This window comes from Lemur catta, chromosome 5 (assembly GCF_020740605.2).
Source record: "Lemur catta isolate mLemCat1 chromosome 5, mLemCat1.pri, whole genome shotgun sequence".
In the NCBI taxonomy this organism is placed as follows: domain Eukaryota; kingdom Metazoa; phylum Chordata; class Mammalia; order Primates; family Lemuridae; genus Lemur; species Lemur catta.
Window position 1 is genome coordinate 97,596,671 of NC_059132.1, and position 20,020 is coordinate 97,616,690.

Consider the following 20,020-nt stretch of genomic DNA (forward strand, 5'->3'; position numbering starts at 1 on the left):
CTACCAAATAGAAGCAAAGACCCAGAGCTGACCCAGAAAGAAATTGGTACTTTTTACAGGGTTCTGCCAGAGAGAATTGGCTCATTCTGTCTGTATCCCTTCTGATTACAACAAGAAATCAGCACATAATGCAGCAGATAAATCTGGCTGAGAAATAGGTGGTGAAAGTTATTTTACCACATCTAAGGGCCACAAATTACAAATGTTTCAATAACATGATGTTTAATTTCACAAAGTAATTTAAAGAATGACCATTTCTGGTTGAAATTATGGCCAAAACTAAAAGCTTTAAATTCTCAGTCATAATTATTGAAGAAGAGATCTCAAGAAGATGCAATGTCACTACTATAAAATAGTGAGCTGTATCAAACTTAAAACAGAAGTTAGGAAGCAGTCATTCCAATTTAAAAACTAATTCTAAAGCAAATCTCTTTCCTCCTTAGAAGGTCAGAGGTTCTCACAAACAACAGAATCTTTGTATACCACTAGACATATTTCATGAATAAAGTTTTGTTTGCTTATCAGTTACTAGCACTTCATTATGACCACCTAGGCACTAAGAAAATGATCTAAAAAGGACATGAGTTGCTTCTTACTTTTCATATCCCTTTTCTAATACTTCTTTTGAGTATTCAAAATCAAGAGTGACAAATGAAGGCTAGTCAAATTAAAAATATATTTGGGCACAGAAAAAAAAGCCAGAAAAATTAAGGTCTGAAAAATAGTTATTGTACCTATAATGAATAGTAGATATGGATTCAAAAGAAAATCTAATGTATTTATTACATACTGCAACGGGATGACACTGGTTGTGCCTAAAAAAGCAAGACGTATTTGGAAAAAGAAAAAGAAACCCTACAAGTCAAAAAAACTTCTTATAAGATTCTTAAACATCCAGTTGTTTCACCTAGATAATATAATGGGAAGTACAAAAATTAATGTAATAGGAAAATAAGTTTACTTATAGTTTTATCATAAATTTTGCTTTTCTCTTTTATATATGTATGCATTAATGATTTACTGTATGTGAGGTATGATTTTGATTATATCTTGCGGGTAAATCTTGTTCTGGAAAAATACATCTCTAAAATTACATCATATAATTGAAAATTTATTCGATTTATTCAAAATGATCTGAAATACATTCCAAAGTCAAATATTAAATCTAATTAAAGAGTGTAGGAGACCTGACCTGATAGCAATTCATACATAAAAGATCTACCATAAGCAGCGGCATGAGAAATTATGAAAACTGGGTTTGTACCCAGCTTCTGCCAATAAGCAAACTGAATTCTTTGGGGCAATTATTTTATTAACGTTCTGAACCTCATTCCTGATTTGAAAAAGGAAAAGAAAATACAAAGGATTGAATAACAGAATCTCTAAGGTTATCAACTGCTTCTTAAAAAATCCATCAACTATATTTATAACAGATTCCTTCACTAGGAGGAAATTAGCATTTAGTGTTCTCTACACTTCAATTCTACAATTCAGATCAGTATATGAAAAGGACTTCTAGTTGAAAATACCCCTGGACAAACATTTTTGAAGTAGTAATATTTGGACACATGAGCTTATTTTAATAGGTATTACCAAATTCGCAAAATATACTGTAAAAAGCTTGAAAATGCATATAAATCCAGCTATTTCTCAATATCCAAGCAAACTGAAATTTTTTTTCCAGTTTACTCAGGATAATTTTCTATTCAAATAATGGTAAACTACTTTTTAATGTAAGCCTAGATCCCATGTTTTAAATTTAACCACCACCATAAAACGACAAAACGAAAATCTGTGGAGGATCTCTGATCCTCTTTCCCAAAGCATCACAAGGGACTCATTCTGGAATTTCCTTATCCACTTGGCTGGTCACTATAACTTAGAGCATCTTAACTCACAAGTGAGTAGTTGTTTTCATACAAAATAGTGGCTCTTTTTAATAGAGTCCATCTGCAATATGATCTTCTGAAATGAGATGCAACTATTTAATTGAACTGGCCTATTTCCACAGGAGACTGGTTTAATGGAATCCTTTGTGATTCAGCTATTAACTTGATTTTTCTCTCCATAGCCAAAAACTCAACTTTCAGTGTATAAAACTTCTAGGGAAGTTTCAGACAGGGGAATGCTGAGGTGCAGAAAATGACCACCCAAATATTGTGCTTAAGCATGCTTGAGTGTTTTGAAAGTGGAAAGGCCTTAGAAATAAGCCTCAGAACCAAGGTCTCTCTGATTCTCTTTCCCAAAGCATTCAGTTTTACAAATTCTCTCTGGAATTTCCTTGTTTGACTAAGAAAGCTTAAATGCAATTGTCTTGAGATGAGATTCTCCCTAGGAATCTCATCAAATAACCAGAAAAGATCACAGAGTTTTCATCTATTTTTCTGAGGGTACCTCCAAGAAGGAATCTGGGGGATTTTATCTGCATAACAGCAATCTTTGTTTCTCTGAGCTCTACCCCTCACTTTCCCATAATCTCTGTCTCCTGCCTTCTTGGGTACATTCATTCTAATGATTTACTGTCCCCAAAAGAATTATCTATATTCCCTATCTCCCCTCTTATCTGTGAAAAAGGGTATATGAGCTTCTGTATTGTACTGAGTAATTGGGTAATCCCTCTGTGATTCCCCTCCCCACCCTCCACGCACATTAATAAATTTGCATGCTTTTTCTCCTATTAGTTTGCCTTTGTCAGCAGATTTTTCAGTGAACCTTCAGTGGACAAAGTAGAAGTCTTCCCTTTTCTCCTACAATACTCTTTCCATTCATAAATGATCTATTAAATTAACACAGGTTTTAAAGAATCAAAATAAAGAATTGTATATGTTTTTATATAGCTTAAGAGAAGAGGGGACAAGATCATTATCTTTAAAGAATTAGAGTTAATCTTTATTGTCACTTAGTACAGAATTAAAAGGAAGCAAATTTCAATTCTATATAACGAAGACTTTTAAAAAGAATTGGAGCTGTTCAATTAATGGAATAGGTTGTCTTTAAATTCTACATTCCACATTACTGAATGCTTTTAAACCAGGCTTAGATGATTATCTATCTGGAATGGCATAAAAAGACTCTGTATATTAAGTAAGAAGTTGTACCAGAGGACTATTAAATTCAATTAATTCCTTAGATTTTTTTTTTTTTAGCTACCCAATTCACACTCTTAGTGTACAAACACTTTAAACAAGTATTTTTCAGTGTAAGGCCTTTAACTATCTGTATCAGAGTCACCTGGTAGTGCTCTTTTAAAATGTATATTCCTAGACCTTGTAACTCCCACTCCCCAAAGAGTAAAGATTTTAAGATGTCCAGAGATCTGTATTTTTCCACACACAGCTTAAACACACTAAACTTTGTTTAGGTTATACCACGTAGATCACCAACTAATTAGCTTCAGATGTGTCCCACAAAGATGTCAAGAAAGAGAGCAGAAGCAATTTTATAGTCATTTTGTTTTTATTGCTACCTGGAGTTTCCCATTGCCATGTTCAAGATGACAGTCAAATGATGAAATCTAATTTTTAAGCCCCTGTCCCAAACTACTAACTATGTAAAGGAATATATGTCTATCTTTTTAAGAAACTAAGTATGTATGGAGTTACATCATACAAATGACACATTTTAAAATCTTTTTTCGCAAGTCAAAGAAAGCCTTGCTTGCCAAAACCATGATTATAAAGGAAGCACAGATATTTCTTAGATATTTCACAGATATTTATGAAGACCAAAAAGAGCCTTTTCTAAAGAAAATTCAGAAAAGTCTGAATCTTCTTTTCTTGGATTCTGGGAGAGGTCTGGGAGAGTACCTGAATTGACTAAAAGAAAATACGGTAAGGAAGAATTTTAGTAACCAAATTAAATCTAAGAAATTGTGTCAAACGGTAGTTCCTCATCTATAAGAATATGCACTTGGAAAAAAGAGTGAGGAATAACCACTTTTGTGCATGTGGGTAAACAAGCACTCTCATCTACTGCTAGTGAGACTGTGAGCTGGAGGGTAAGTGGCAATATTTTTCAAAATTACAAATGCACACATTTTTGACTTACAATTCTACTTTCAGGAATTCATCTTAAGATATGTTTTTATATGTGTGAAAAGCAAATGTAAAAAGGTCATTCACTATAACATTTTGGTAGCTGCAAAAGATTAGAAACAATCTAAAATTCCATCAACCTGCACTGGTTAAAAAAATTATGATCTATTTATACAAAGAAATAGCATGCAGACATGAGGAATGATGAAGGAATTTTTTATGTACTCATATGGAAAACTTCTTGGATACACTGTTAAATGAAAAAAAACAAGATGTAGAAAAATATGAATTGTATGTTCCTCTTGGTATAAAAAAGAAAAAGAAAAGAGAATGTATGTATATACTTACTTCTATAAACATTAACTACCTCTGGAAAGAAAAACAAGAAACTAGTAATAGCAATGTTTGCTTCCACAGAGGTAAAATGGGTGCCTGGAGCACTAAAATGGAAACTTTTCACTAAATACCATTTTGAATCTTTTAAATTAATTGTGAATCAAGTAATCTAGTTCATATACAAATAAAATAAATAACCATTTCTCTTTTTACAATACCTTGTATGCATATGGAACCAAAAAAAAAAAAAGAACCACAGTAAGAGAAATTCCTAAAGAAATAGATATAAAATATATAAAAAAACAAGAAAAAAATCCAGAATTAGGACCGCCTAAAAACAAAAATATTAACATTATGTGAGGATCTAAAACTTGCACATGTATTCATTTCTAAAAATTAACACTAAGCAAAGAATAGCCAAGTTATAGTAGTATATTGTTTCACAAGGATAACCAAACTTTGAAATAAGGCCTTGTGAAAACTGCAGAAATGAGCCCCAAAATTGTTTTCTTAATGAGATGATGTCTGGAAAGCCATTCAAATATAAATCTAGCATTCTTAAATATCTCCTACCAAAGAAAGAATTACTAATTGATATTATTTGTGTTCTAGTTACTTTGTACTCATTTGACCAATCAAAAGGATCTATGTCATAACCAAATACTAAAAAAAAAGTATAATGAAAGAGCCAAAATGGGTGTTTAACATTTTTCTTATTTCAGGGAGAAGTGAACACAAGCTTTTAGATTTGAGAAGTTTAAGGAAGAATCTTCTCCCAAAATACAGGGGGAGAAATTGAATATTATGCAAACAAAAGTGTGAGACAGAATATTATCTAATTGGCTAATTTGAAATATTAATTCTTCGTCTCCTGATGACAAAAGTCATATCATATTGTGATTATAAGTTGCCATGAAACAAACAGCTCAACAAAACAGTGGATCTGTCTTTTGACCTAAAGTTTCACAGATGCAAAAGCTGACTTTATACTGATAAGTAAAATACAGAGACCTTTCTTAGTGAAAGAGGCTAGGAGGAACTAAAATTCCACTTACCAACAAGTATACTGCTGATATAAACTGGCTGTATAAAGTGACTCAGCAATGCTCCCTGTACACCAAGCACTTCCCATCTTGTCAATTTGTCACTTGAGGACATACTGCTTACTCTATTAACAACATCTGCAGGACAGTAAACAGTTAGATAAATTTTTCCCTCAACAGCCACATGGAGACTCAGTTCTTCATTGGCTTCAAATGCAGATATAGAATGTGGATTAAGACGTCTAGAAAAAGAAAAGAAAGTTTCTTCTTAAAAAAAAAGTTGACATAGTAAAATCCACATGTAAATAAAAATTATTTTCTAAAATGTTTAACTTGCAAGCACACATTTAATTTTAGTAACAGAAACAGATGCAAGCACAAAGCAAGGTAGGAATGGAGTGACTGTATTCTATTAGATTAATACAAAATAGAAATTAACCATATTTAGAGACTCCAGCATAGATATTTTTCATATTATCACCTTCTTCAGGTCCCTTAAAATCAAAAGAAAAACTAATTTTCATTCTCCTAATAGTGAGTTATTTCTTTCCTCTGAATGAAAATTTTTAAAAACTACAAAATGAGGGAATAAAAAAAGAAAACTGTCAATTCTTTAATTTTCATTTCTAATAAAATATAACAATAAAATCTAAAATTATTTTTCTTGCAGTTTCTCTCTAGGGAACATTGACCTTATTTTTAAAGGTGTTATCAGAGGAATTTTTATTAAAATATTACCCATGGTCATCTCTAGACGGTCAGCTTTGAGATGAATTTTACTTTTTTCTTTATACTTCTCTGTACTGTTTAAATTTTATGCTACCTGATGCTATCCATTCATCAAAGCAATGAAGTTTTGGCCATAGACTACTGTATTTGTATGTGAATAGCACATAAGTCCACATGTTCCTAAAGTTTATGAGGTCTTTAAAATAGAAAAGACGAGATGATGTTAAATGGTATAGAAAAGAAAGTGGTGAAGTACATAGCATTTTTATGTATGGGTTGGATATCCCTTATCTGAAATGCTTGGGGTCAGAAGTGTTTCATATTTTGGACTTTTTTAGATTGTGGAATATTTGCTTTATGCTTACTGGCTGAGTAACCCAAATTCGAAAATTTGAAATCCAAAATGTTCCGATGAGCATCTCTCCTTTGAGTATCATGTTGGTGCTCAAAAAATTTTTAATTTTGGAACATTTCTGATTTCAGATTTCCAGATTTGGGGATTCTAAACCTGTAGTAGAATAGATCAGACTGAGTGGAGAGAATCGAGGAAGGATTTGTGGCACCCTGCAGGCCACAAATAACAACTCAAGGCTGGATGGAAAATATGGATAATTAGAATTTACTCATTCTATTTGCTGTAGGGAGTCAGAATATATGGCAAGGCCATCCCACTTGCTTTTAAAAACAACTTCCATAATACTTACAACTGTGACTTAATCTGGGCTGATCCTTTTGGCAATTGGTTCATATAGAGGTAAATGTTGATACTCTGTTTAAGAGTGAGTAGATCAGAAGCTGGTTCCATGCAAAATATTGATTTTTCCATCATAGTAGGATTTTTACTGTAGAAGAGTAGAAGCTGTCTGTAAAAGTACCTAAAATAAATGTTATAACGTTATCAATAAAATTTATAAAAGATGTATCTTGATGATCATATCGATATATGCCATGAGCAATGTCCCTGTATGTCAACAGTTTTGATAAGAACTCCTAAAATAATCTTAGCCTTATTTAATGAAAAATTAAGTCCCTTAAGAAATCCTCAATTGGAGCCTAGTCTGCTCTGTAACCTGCCTTACAACACCATTCCCTGACTACCACTACACTTCCATTTCACATTTGAGTCTTCAACTATCATATTCTGCAAAAGACCCATTTCTCTACTGATTCCTCCCTTCTTCCTCATACAGTTTTGTTACCAACCTCCTAGGTGAAGAGCCAATTTTTTTGCCTTTCTTCTATTTTTCCTTCCCTACCCAAATAAACTATTACTACTACTACTACTACAACAAAACTATAGTTCCTGCTCCTTAATGGTTTTAAAGAAAAAGCACAGGAATGATACAGTGATAACCAAATGTCTTAAGTTGGTTTTAAACTACCACAGCAAAGAAAACACTGACAAAAAGAATGCAGAGATTAAACAAGAACAGAACATTAATAACTGTTAAAGCTGAATTTATTATCCCCTTCTCCCTTGTGTACGTTTGCAAATTTACATAACAAAAAGTTTGATAAAAATTAAGTTCAATGCTTAAAAGAACTAAAGCTGGTGGACAGTACGGGAGGTAACATTCATTTCCTACTTTTCATGTTGTCATATAAAAGGACTTCAAATTCCTGCCTCTCTCCTCTACTTGCTATTCACTCTGCTTAAATAAAGAGCAGAGTGACTAGAGTGACTGATTAGTCTGGAAAGAGAAACTAGGCATGCTCATCTCAGCCCCTTCCTCTCTCTGAGATCTGCCAGCCTGAAGAATATTTAATCTACACTCAGCTATATGGTAAAGTCTGCATAGACCAGTTGGTTTCTGGTGCTGGATAATAATAATTCAGTGGTGAAATAAAACCAAGCCTACTTGGTGCAGATCTAAAGCTATATTTTCCAATAACTTTAGCCACTAAAAAATATGTTATTTTTATCTTTTTAAAAAGATTGTAGGGCTCTTAAAGCCTAAGTTCACAGGGTCTTAATAATGAAAGCCTCTAGAATCCACAGACTAGATAGTAGAGTTATTATGATAACGTTTCCAAAGGTGACATGGAAATAATCAAATGACTTAGATAAAAGAATGTCACATCCTTGGCTCAATGATTAGTAAAATTCCATTTATAAATAAAGACTTTTATCTGAAGTTACTTTGGGCTGAAAGTATTAATATTTGATGGCATTAAATATATGTTACCTTACCTAAGGAGAGACCTTCTTGCTGTAACAACAGCATGAGTGTCATGCAACACTCTTCCATTTGGCTTAATGCACTGGCTATAATTGTATTCACCTGTGCCTATAGCTACAACTTCATGATGTCCAGCTGAAAGAAAAAGGTGAACAGTAGCACGTTAATGTAACCTCCTCCTTCCCTTTGTTCAACCCTCACCTCTATCCCATAATTTTTAATTAAATAAAATACATTGACCAAAAGATGGAAAAATAATTCCACAATTTCAAATTAAGAGTCTTAGAGTCCTAAAAGAAGCAAAATTTAAAAAGTAGTATCCCTCACACCTGTAATCCTAGTACTCTGGAAGGCTGAAGCAGGAGTATGGCTTGAGGTAAGGAGTTCAGGACCAGGGTGAGCAAGAGTGAGACCTCTATCTCTACTAAAAATAGAAAAAATTAGCTGGGCATGGTGCCTGTAGTCCTAGCTACTCAGGAGGCCGAGGCAGGAGAATTGCTTGAGCCCAGGAGTTTGAGGCTGCAGTGAGCTACGATGATGCCATTGTACTACTCTATGTGGGGTGACAGAGGGAGACTGTCTCAAAAAAAAAAAAAAAAGTAGTATCCCAATTAAAAACACAGAAGTCTTATGACACATAATCTAAATTTTTACCACAATCAATAGAATAACCAAATATCCTTGACTTTTAAATATGCATCTATTTCTTCTCTAAGAGACCTTGCCATTCTACTTGTCTTAAATGTCTATACACAATACCTCTAATGTTTCTTAATCCACTCACTCTCCATAAACCAAATTATTTTTCTCTGTTCCACTGACACTGTTTTCTTGAAGAAACAAGAACTTTATGCTTTTTCCCAGTGGTTTTGCTCCATTCCCATTTTGCTACATCCCACTTGAAACCTCCTTGAAATTCTGGACTTCAAAAATACACAATTCAAATTGGCAGTCCTTTTTCTTCTTGTATCTTAATTATGAGGACTTTCTATTGCCTAGTGACTAGGTCTCTTTTTTTAACCTATAAATATCCCCCTCTGAATATCTTCCTCATTCTATCTTTTACTGCTATGTTGATGAGATCAGAAAAATCTCGAATCTAGTCCTTCAAACAAAATTCAGTTTTATATCTGCAATTACCTAAAAGAATTTCACTAATTCTATAAGAATTGCTGAGGTTCTACTGAGTACCAGGCACTGAAGTAGATGCTAGGAATAAAATGGTGAGCAAGACATGCCCTCATGAAGCTTCTAATAGGGGAGATAAAAAAGACTAAACAAGCAGGGCATGGTGGCATGCTACTGTAGTCCCAGCTATTCAGGAGGCTGAGGGGAAGATCACTTGAGGCCAGTAGTTTGAGAAAAAGACTAAACAAACCTCAAATTGTGGTAAATGCTTTGAAGGAAACAAACATGGGGCTGATGTGAAGAATAATGAGAGCAAAGGTCACCTCATACAGACTAGTTACAGAATCCCTCCCTAAGAAGCTGAAATTTCTCACCATGAGTGAAAGGGTATTCTAGTCAAAAGAAATAATATGTGCACACCACCCTGGGTGGAGAGAGAAGACCAGTGTAGCTGCTCCAGTAAGTAGGGCAAAGGGAATGGTATAAGATCAAGTTAGAGAAAAAGACATTATATACCTTGCTAAAGAGTTTGTGGATTTTACCTAAGAGCTATGGAGAAGCTACTGAAGCAAAAACCATGCAAATTACAACTCAATATCACTCCTTTATGCACAGCAAAGGAAACAACAAAATGAAAAGACAACCTACAAAATAGAAGAAAATATCTGCAAACCATATATCCAGTAGGAGGTTAATATCCAAAATATATAAGTAACTCCCACAACTCAACAGTAAAAAAAAAAAAAAAAAAATTTGATTAAAACATGAGTGAAGGACTGGACCTTAATAGACATTTTTTCCAAAGAAGACTTACAAACAGGTGCTCAACATTACTAATTGTCAGAAAAATGCAAATCAAAACCACAATGAGATATCATTAGGATGGCTACTATCAAAAAGTCAAAATGCAGTAAATTTTGGCGAGAATGTAGACAAAAAGGTAACCCTGTGTTGTTTGTAGGAATGTAAATTTGTACAGACATTATGGAAAACAGTATGAAGACTTCTTAAAAAATAAAAATATAATGGCCACATGATCTAGCAATCCCGCTTCTGGGTATACATCCAAAGGAAATGAAATTAAGATCAAAAGAGATATCTGAACTCCCATGTTCACTGCAGCATTATTCACAATAGCCAAGGTATAGAAACCACATTAAGTGTCTCAACAGATAAATGGATAACGAAAAGTGAGTATGTAACAAAAGTCACTGGATTCTGCAACATGCAGGCAATGGGTAGCCTTGACAAGAACTTTACCAAGAAGCAGCAGAGAAAAAAAGCTAAACTGCAGTAAAGAGTAGACACAGTGGCTATAAACAGCTTCTTGATGAAGTAAGGTCAAGTAAATAATGACTTTGGATTTAGGTGGGAAGGTGCAATGGGTTTAAAGGAAGTGTCTTTATTTTTAGGATGAAAGTTTGGGAAACCAGGCTTTCCAGAATACTGAAGAGATGAAACCAAAGATATATTATTCAGGGACACTTGGGCATGGACTCTGTTTTCATTCCTAGGGTACAGATGTGATCCTGTTAATGCTAAATTTGACTCAATAACCAGGTCTGTGAACCTTCCCTTGAATAAAATTATACACTGTAAGTTCTGGAATGGTGATGAAGCTCTGATTTATAAACGGCAACAGCACAGCCAAGAACTCGGCTTCTTTGTGGATTCTGTTAACTTGACCCACAATGCTTTAGGGAGATATTCGTTTGATAATGCAAGAAAAAGGAGGAGATAACCAAAAGATGTGAGCAGGAATGGAATCAGAACTTAAGTGAAAAAATTAGCCCGTAAGAGGAGGCTAATTCTTCCTCTACTGTCACAATAGACAAGATGTGGCAGGGGAGAAAAGGATGTTTGCATTTGATAGCTTCTTATAGACCCAGTGAAAAATAATGAGGCAAGGTGTCTAAGAATACATTTTAAGTATGTATTGATTGTGGGAGTTACTCCAGGAATGTCCACTTGATTTCACCATAATTTCCCATCCCATATTCATACTCATAATTTCTAAAACTACATTTATTATTTTCATCCATGCTTTTCTCCACCAAACTTCACACCAGCTTCTAGATTCCTTCTGTATATGGAAACACTACTCTCCTATGTAAATGTGAAATGATGCTATTATTTTTTATTCATCTCATTTCACCTATCATTTATTGTCAACTTCATCTTATCACATTAATTTTTTTCCCCCCTTCCTGTTCATGTCCATCTTGACTCCAATTTAGTCACTCTATCTCAACCACTTAAGTTGTCATTCCATAATTCAGGTTCAACTCCTGTAATCTTTTAGAAAAATTGTTGTCAATTATTGCTTCATTTATCTTAATCATTGCAAATGAAATTTATTAAGCCACATGCTAAGTAACATGCTAAATATTTTATTTACATTATCATATCTAATCCTAACAACTCCATTAAGTAGGGATTGTTATTTCTATTACCTCTGTTTTAACAAATAAGATGAAAATTAAGGCATACAGATGTCAAGTATGTAACTTGCTCCAAGTAATTTAAGGAGCAGAGCTGAGTCTGATGTTAATCCTCCTAACAACTATAGCCCAATGTCTAACCCTGTTTAAAATCTTTCACAGATTACTGGTTTTATTATTACATAAATCTAACCTTTGACTAGCTTTTAAGTCACTCCATAATCTGGCACTATTTTATCAATCTAACTATATTTTGCATTACTCCTGTACATAGACTGCGTAGGAGCAATAAATTTACCTCACTGTCCCATAAACAGTTTTCCCACTGCTGTTCTCTTCCATCATGCCTTTCTCTTCACCAAAATGTCTTCCCTTTCCTGTGTTTATCCAAACTTTGGCAACCTTTAAACTTTCAGCTTAAGTCTCACTTTTTCCATAACATTTTAAGCCTATCATTTCTCTCCTATCTATGAATTCTCATACATTTTTGCATTATAGAAAATAATTTTTAATTTTTATCATCTTATACTTTCAACCAGTGTATATATCTTTTCTTCCCACCTAGATCACAATAACTCCTTAAGAACAGGAACCAAATCTCAAATTGTTTTTGTATCATTTATAATATGTAATTCAGAGATGAATACAAGGCTCATTTAACTAAGGATCAAGCCAGAACATTAAAAAGTAAACAAAAGATAAAAATGTAGTTAGAATCATTATAATGTCTACAAGAATATGATTTTCCATATTTTAATATTTTCTTACTTGAAAATGAAGAAAAGATACTAATTTTTACAGCCACCCTCTCAATGTTTGTTATGAGGATTACATTTCAGGAGGATAGCAGTACTATCACGGTTAAGGTTTAAAAATGTTAGGGCTTTTACCATTCTGCAGTTCTCTATTGGTTTCTGGTCAGTGTACTTTATCTCTACCTTTGAGAACCTTTGTGTTTAATGACCCACACCTACTAGAAAAGGCCACTTCAAATCAATGTAAGACCACTGAGAATGGAGCAAAGATAGTCAACTAAAATTAACAGAGTATAATTCAGACCTTTAAGATATTAGTTTTTCTACAAAATAACACATTCCAAATATTGGGACTTACCTTTTTCAATTATAAAAGCAGCCAATGAATTACTACATTTCAGATATTCTGAATGATTAGAAATTAGTTGATTAAATGTTTCTTTTACAATCTGTGAAATCTTTGCATACTGAATATGTCTCCCTTCTAGAAAAAAATAATCAAAATATTAATTTGAAGAACACTGTGCTTTCTCCCAGAGATGTATTATTATTACAAAATTACAATCAAATTAATTAATAATTTATAGTCATATGTAAACAAATTTATATTTTATGTCATGATTGAAATTTTAAAGTATTCAATTCTAAAAGAACACAAGTTATTGAGCCGTTTTGGATAACTTCTTATAAATAGATGTGTCAGTATCACATATTACAGGACTACTGATTTGTATTTGTAAAGTTTAATCTGACAAGATATTCAAAAGTCATACAGGACACAAGACAATTGTTTGTTGCATAACAGGACTGTCCCACACATTGCAAGATGACCAGCATCCCACTGAATCCCAGTAATCCTCCCCAATCACTGTGACACTCAAAATACACTCCCTTATTAACTTGCCCCACAGAACCACCACAAACCACTAAGCATTTAGACTCTTCACATAGTACCATGGTCCCACTAAAAAAATTCCAAACTTTGAAAGAGAATGAAGATCATTCTAAGTAACTGGGATTACCACAGAAGTTTATTACCAACAATATACATCAAAAGTTACAATGGATTCTTTTTTTTAAACATGATAGCATTTGAGATTCTAGAGTAGGGCAATGGCAATCTGTTGCTTTGTTTATAAATGATTGTGTATCCCTCGTGAAGAATCATTGTTCTACAGAATGAGGTTAATGCACTTAAATACAGTGTTTCTCAAAGTTTGGTTGAAAACCACTGATGGTTCCTGATCTTTCATGGTGGTTGCTGGTAGTCTATCAAGAGGTTTGCAGTCCATTTAATATTTTCAGAGGGGAAAAAAAAAATCAATGAAACAATTCTGCTCTCATGCATAGTGTATATTTGAAATGTATAACTAATCATAATTTTTACAGAAATTCTTTTTATCTGCTTAATAATTACTTTCTAAAACGTACATTAATGCTAAAAGTATGACATTAGTCTCAGCTAACGTACAACTCATCTCAGTTAGCTCATTTACATGTTCTTGTAACCCCATTAAACTTGTACTTTTCTGTAATTACAAAATGAAGCTCTCAGAGGAAGCAGAATGAACTACTGGCTTTGTTTGTCATCAAAAACTCATGATACAGGAGAAAAATTTTCTACTCAATGATTTCTTTACATTTAATTTTGAAATAAATTATACATTCAGAAGTTTCCCTCTCCAGATGCAATCACTGTTATCAATTTCTTACGGCTATTTTGAGAAACAATTTATAAACATACATTACTGTAAAAAATAAAAAGTGGGCCGGGCGCGGTGGCTCACTCCTGTAATCCTAGCACTCTGGGAGGCCGAGGCAGGTGGATTGCTCGAGGTCAGGAGTTCGAGACCAGCCTGAGCAAGAGTGAGACACCATCTCTACTAAAAATAGAAAGAAATTAGCTGGCCAACTAAAATATACATAGAAAAAAAAATTAGCCGGGCATGGTGGCGCATGCCCGTAGTCCCAGCTATTCGGGAGGCTGAGGCAGTAGGATTGCTTTAGACCAGGAGTTTGAGGTTGCTGTGAGCTAGGCTGATGCCACAGCACTCACTCTAGCCAAGGCAACAAAGTGACACTCTGTCTCAAAAAAAATAAATAAATAAAAAATAAAAAGTGGAGCATGCTAAACACTACTTTTTATATTTACTTGGTCTCGGACATCAAAGGTGGACATTAGTCCTAGTTCATTCTTCCTATTGGTTTCATAGAATGGATGTACTATAATTTATTTAATGTCCTCTACAGTTAAGCAATTATTTTGTGTTATGCTACAGAATAAAAAAGTACACTGCAATTAGTGCTGACAGAACTAATCTTGACATATATGTGGCAAGAAAATGTTCTGCTGTGGAATATCATAAAGAACATGTGGGAATCAACCACATACAGATCAATACCTCTTGATCTTAGTTTAATCCTGAAAGAAATAATGAATATTGTGAATATAATCAAATCTTACTAAATGTGTCTTTTCTTGTGTGTAAAGGAATGAGGAACAAGCACAATATTGTTCTCCCTGCCCACGTGTGCTGGCTGTTGAGGGAATAGTCTCACAAATTATTGGAAATGAAGGATGAAATAAAAACATGACATGCATAATGTCAGTTACCATTTCTTTGACTTCAAGTTGCTAATTTCAAGTGATATTTGGTATTATGAGTAATCTGAATTCTTCAGAGATAAACAGCACTATTTTTAGTGAAGATATGGTCCAATTAGAAACATGTAGCAAAGTAGACAGGTTGTGAAATAGTGACTACCTCTACAACTGGTCCAAGAGGAAGTGTTCAGGAGATTTTTGTGGGTCTCAAATCTTTTTTCCTGAAAAGTTTTAACATCCAACTCTTGTTTTTACTTGTGAGTTTACAGAATGGTATTTGCTCTCCCTTGTCTGACACATAAACCTGAGCCTACAAAACATGACTCTACTCTTTTTTTTTTTTTAACTACACAATCTTTATCACAGATTATCACCTGTTTTCCTGGGTAACAGCAATTTATATTATTTGTCAGTCCTTGTCCTGGGATTCTACCCCATTATTCATGAAAAATGTCCACAGAGGCTGAAAGGACAGACAAGAGCCTCTTCCCATATTAGGAGATCACTGCTACAGGACTGATCCTTCTTGGCCCTTTTGTTCATCAATTCTTACAACTATCAGGCCAGAGACTACATCTAACTATCGGTGGATTTTTGTCTTGAATGTGCCTATTTTCCCCGGTCTGGTCCTTTGACTGCATGCAAGCACACAAATGTACAAGCCTTAGAAAGACAATGGGAAACCAAGGTTGAACAGACATAAAATTTTTCAAATCCTAATCTCCAGGCCTGGAAAATGCAAAGGAAGAAAAGCTCCTTTTTTTCTTCGTTTTAATTTTACAAATACTCTAAACTTTCAAGTATGAAATGTGCCTACTATGTAGTCAATGTAGAAATTAAGAATATTCCATACCTTTCATAATCTAAAAGGAAAGGTACATAATAATTACCATACCATGTTGAATGTGATGAAATGTCACAATAAAATAATAGTAGTTACTATTTAGTGAGCATCTATTGTGTGCCAGACACTGATCTAAGTATTTTACATGTATGAATTCATTTAATACTCACAATAACCCTATGAGGTAATCATTGGAATGACTGTTTTATAAATGGAGGAAAAAGGTACACAGAGAAGTAACTAGTCCTAGGTCACACAACTAGTACCTTCAACTGAAGTAGTGGCTTTCTTGGGCTTGAGTGACAAATAACTGCCATTAAAAGAAAGTGAATAGATTATCTGAAATGAATGCATGAAATGACTACCAAGCATCAGAATGCCATTGTTTTCACTAATGAAAAGCCTACCAAAGCAAACAATTCTCAAAGAAGCAGATATGTGAAACTGATGAACCATCTCCTTTTGGTAAAAAAAAAAAACCTTTCTTCAAGCTTTCTTCTTCATTCCTTATTTCTCTCATTTTTAGCATATAGAAGGAAATTCTCCTCTTTGGAGACATGTGAAAGGTTCAAATGATAAAATGTTAATGTATATTTTCATATCTATGCATATTTTAATTATGTTACAATTTGTAATTGGGTTACTCTTCTAAAACAGAACATCATGAAGGACTTTCCTACCATAATGTACTTTTGAAACATATGCCGGTTCAGGTGGAACAACAGGTTCTGCAGGGATAGGAGGAGGACCTGTAAGAAAAACAAAAATAATATAAGGAAACATAAATGAAACAGCAATCCAAAAATGATTATTTTTTTCTGTATATTTCTGTCAATTGTAAGCCATCACATTTCTGGGTTTCCTAATCTTACATACTATATAGCTTGCAGTTTAATGGATGCAAAATGCTGAAAAGCAGCTAAAGTAAAGTTCTATCTTAGATTCTTATAAACAATTTTATATTTACAATACTGTATAAAATATTTAAAATTAATGTATTAAAAATTAGTAAGTAAAAAAACATCATTTTAACACTATTTTACTATTTTATTTTTCTAGAGGAATGCTATGTCCAAGGTTTTGATGCCTGTAGTCTCATTCTTCGCAACTGCTTTCCAATTTGGTCCCCCAAAGTTAGGGAATATACAAAAAACAAGAAAAGAACATTACATTAAACCAGAGGACAAAAGAGATCAGGAAAGCTTAAATGAAGAGGCTTTAGAAGCCAAGGCATCAATTAGTCAGTCTTTCTTAAGAAACATTTATAAAGACAAAGAAAGTAAATAGAACTGTTCCTCTGGACTTAAATTTTGAGTAAGATGAAAAACTGGTTGAATATATAGAAATGAACAAATAAAGTGATAATATCAGCTTAGGGCTCACATTAGTAAAGGAAATATTAACTCAAATTAGATATATACACTCTGGACTTTAGATAAGCAGAACTTTCAAAACTCAAAGATTTAATTCCATTTACTCAAGTAAGTATGGCTCAAGTGGAAGGAAAGTTAAAGATACTAAATCCTATTTATTATGTAAAAATAATTTCAATAGGCAAAACAAGACTGTACAAGATGGTGGGGTGTGGTGGCTCATTCCTATAATTGTTGCACTTTGGGAGGCCAAGGTGAGAGGATGGCTTGAGGCCAGGAGACAAAATAATACCCAACCAACCAAACAACAAAAAACAAAACCACCCAGAAAATAATTGTTGGCAAGGGTGTGGAGAAATTGGAACTCTTGTGTACCATAGATGGGAATGTAAAATGGTGCATGTAGCCATCATGCAAAACAGTATAGTAGTGATGCAAATTGAAAAATTACCATATGATCCAGCAATTCTACTTCTTGGTAACACCAAGAATTAAAAGCAGGTGTTAAAGAGATACATAATAGCCAAAGAGTAGAAGCAACCCAAGTGTTCATTGACAGGTAAATGGATAAACACAATATGGAATTTATAGACAATGGAATATCTATCATTCATCCTTTAACAGGAAGGAAATTCTGACACATGCTACAACATAGATGAATTTTGAGGACATTATCTTAAGTAAAGTAAGCCAGTCACAAAAAAACAAAAACTGTATGATTCCACTTTTATGACGTACCTAGAATGCTCAAATTCAGAGAGACAATAAGTAGAATGGTGGTTGCCATGGGCTTGGGGGAAAGGAGAACGGGGAGTTGTTACTTAATAGGTATAGAATTTCAGTTTTGCAAAATAAAAAAGAGTTTTAGGTATTGGTTGCACAACAGAGTCAACATACTTAACACTATTGAACTATACACTTAAAATGGTTAAGATGGTAAATTTTATGTTATGTGTCTTTTACAATTAAAATATTTAAATGATTAAGTTATTTGAATAAACTTAGAAATCAGATTCTTAAATCATTGTGTCAAGTGTTAAAGATTTTCAAAACTTAGCACAGTATCATTAATCACACTGCACTTTAAAATCAGAGCAAAAAAGGTTTTTAAACAGTTATTAATAAAAAATGACACTTAAAAAACCATGGATAAAATATGAAAGACATACATGAAAAATAATTTTGAAACAGTGATGAGTTCAGGATTTTGAAAAAAAACTAAAGTTTAAGTTTTATGATATAAATAATAAGGAAAAGACTAGAAAAACTAATGTAAGGTTAACAGACAGCCAAGAGAAGAAACAAATATTCAACCCTTATCTTTCTTCTATATCCTTTCATAAGAAAAATAAATCTTTAAACCCAGCTGTCTAGAACAAATTAAGGAAGAAACTATAGCTCACTATAGGGGAAAAGATGACCTTATCATATTATTTCCAGGATCTGGACCAAGAGAAAATATGTCACTAAAGAACTTTTAGTTATAACGAAGGCACTGTTGGCAGTTTGGGAGAAAATAATAAAAGTGGAGGCAGTAGAGATGAGTAAATGCTACCTTTTCACAAAAGAGAAAACATAGATGTTTAGAAACTGATTATTGTAGACCACTAGGCAAAGCATTTGCTAGCCCTAGATAAACATTTTGAAAAGCCTTAAGGAAAAAGCATTTATGATGAGAAACCAATCACCAGTATATTTTTCTGATAATTAAATTAGATGCTCAGGAAATTCTGTAGATACGTTTTAACTTAATTTCAACAAAGTATTTTAGTTCTCAGAAGGTAAAGGACAGTTAGGTCTTATTTAATTCTAGAGTCCCAGTACCTACCATAATCCCTGGAACATAGCACATTCTCAAACACATAGATTTATTGATTCTACTGCAGATTATGATTGGAAGGAAACGGGAAAAAAATAATCAATGGAGATATAGTATACTGAGGTGGGTGGATAGCTGATAAAATAATTGCACATAAAGGATTTCTCTTAATTGAAGGAATGTCTTAAGAATATTCTTTATTACAGGTTCTGCATTTCACATTAACTTGTTAAACATGCTAGAAAGGTGAAGATATATTCATTAAAAAAACTGAATAAATTACTAGTCACTAAACTCCAGGTGGGTAGCATTTGTTTACCCAGACTATGATATAGTACATAACACTGAATAAATGATGGACAAACATAAAATTTGATAAGGTTAGCAAAATTATTAAATGATAAAATATGACTCAAAATTGTCAAAACTGACTTTATGCTAAAAAGGTGTTTCTTTCTACATTAAAGTCATTACTTTCCAAATTTTTTAAAAAGTCAAATATTGTCCATATGACAAAAAAGAGGAAAAAAGGAAACAAAATCATTTATCAGATGATTATGATAATAAATGCAAATATTAAACTCTTCTATTAAAATATTCTTTATGTCAAAAACAACCTAATTTTATGTTTAAAAAATCAAAACAAAGGCTGGGCGCGGTGGCTCACGCCTGTAATCCTAGCACTCTGAGAGGCCGAGATGGGAGGATCCCTCGAGGTCAGGAGTTCAAGACC

At 33.3% G+C, this 20,020-nt stretch overlaps 1 protein-coding gene across 2 annotated transcripts in view; it reads right to left on the reverse strand.

Moving 5' to 3' along the window:
- Positions 1-20,020, reverse strand: part of ADAD1 (adenosine deaminase domain containing 1) — a 35,839-nt gene that overhangs the window by 10,423 nt on the left and 5,396 nt on the right. The window contains exons 4-8 of one of the 2 annotated variants that reach the window (XM_045552326.1): positions 16,776-16,844; positions 13,005-13,130; positions 8,334-8,457; positions 6,847-7,017; positions 5,426-5,655 (exon numbers count right to left, since the gene is read on the reverse strand). In XM_045552326.1, coding sequence (XP_045408282.1) covers positions 5,426-5,655; positions 6,847-7,017; positions 8,334-8,457; positions 13,005-13,130; positions 16,776-16,844 — 720 coding nt within the window. The remainder of the gene's footprint in view (positions 1-5,425; positions 5,656-6,846; positions 7,018-8,333; positions 8,458-13,004; positions 13,131-16,775; positions 16,845-20,020) is intronic. The other variant, XM_045552327.1, reaches the window with a different exon arrangement.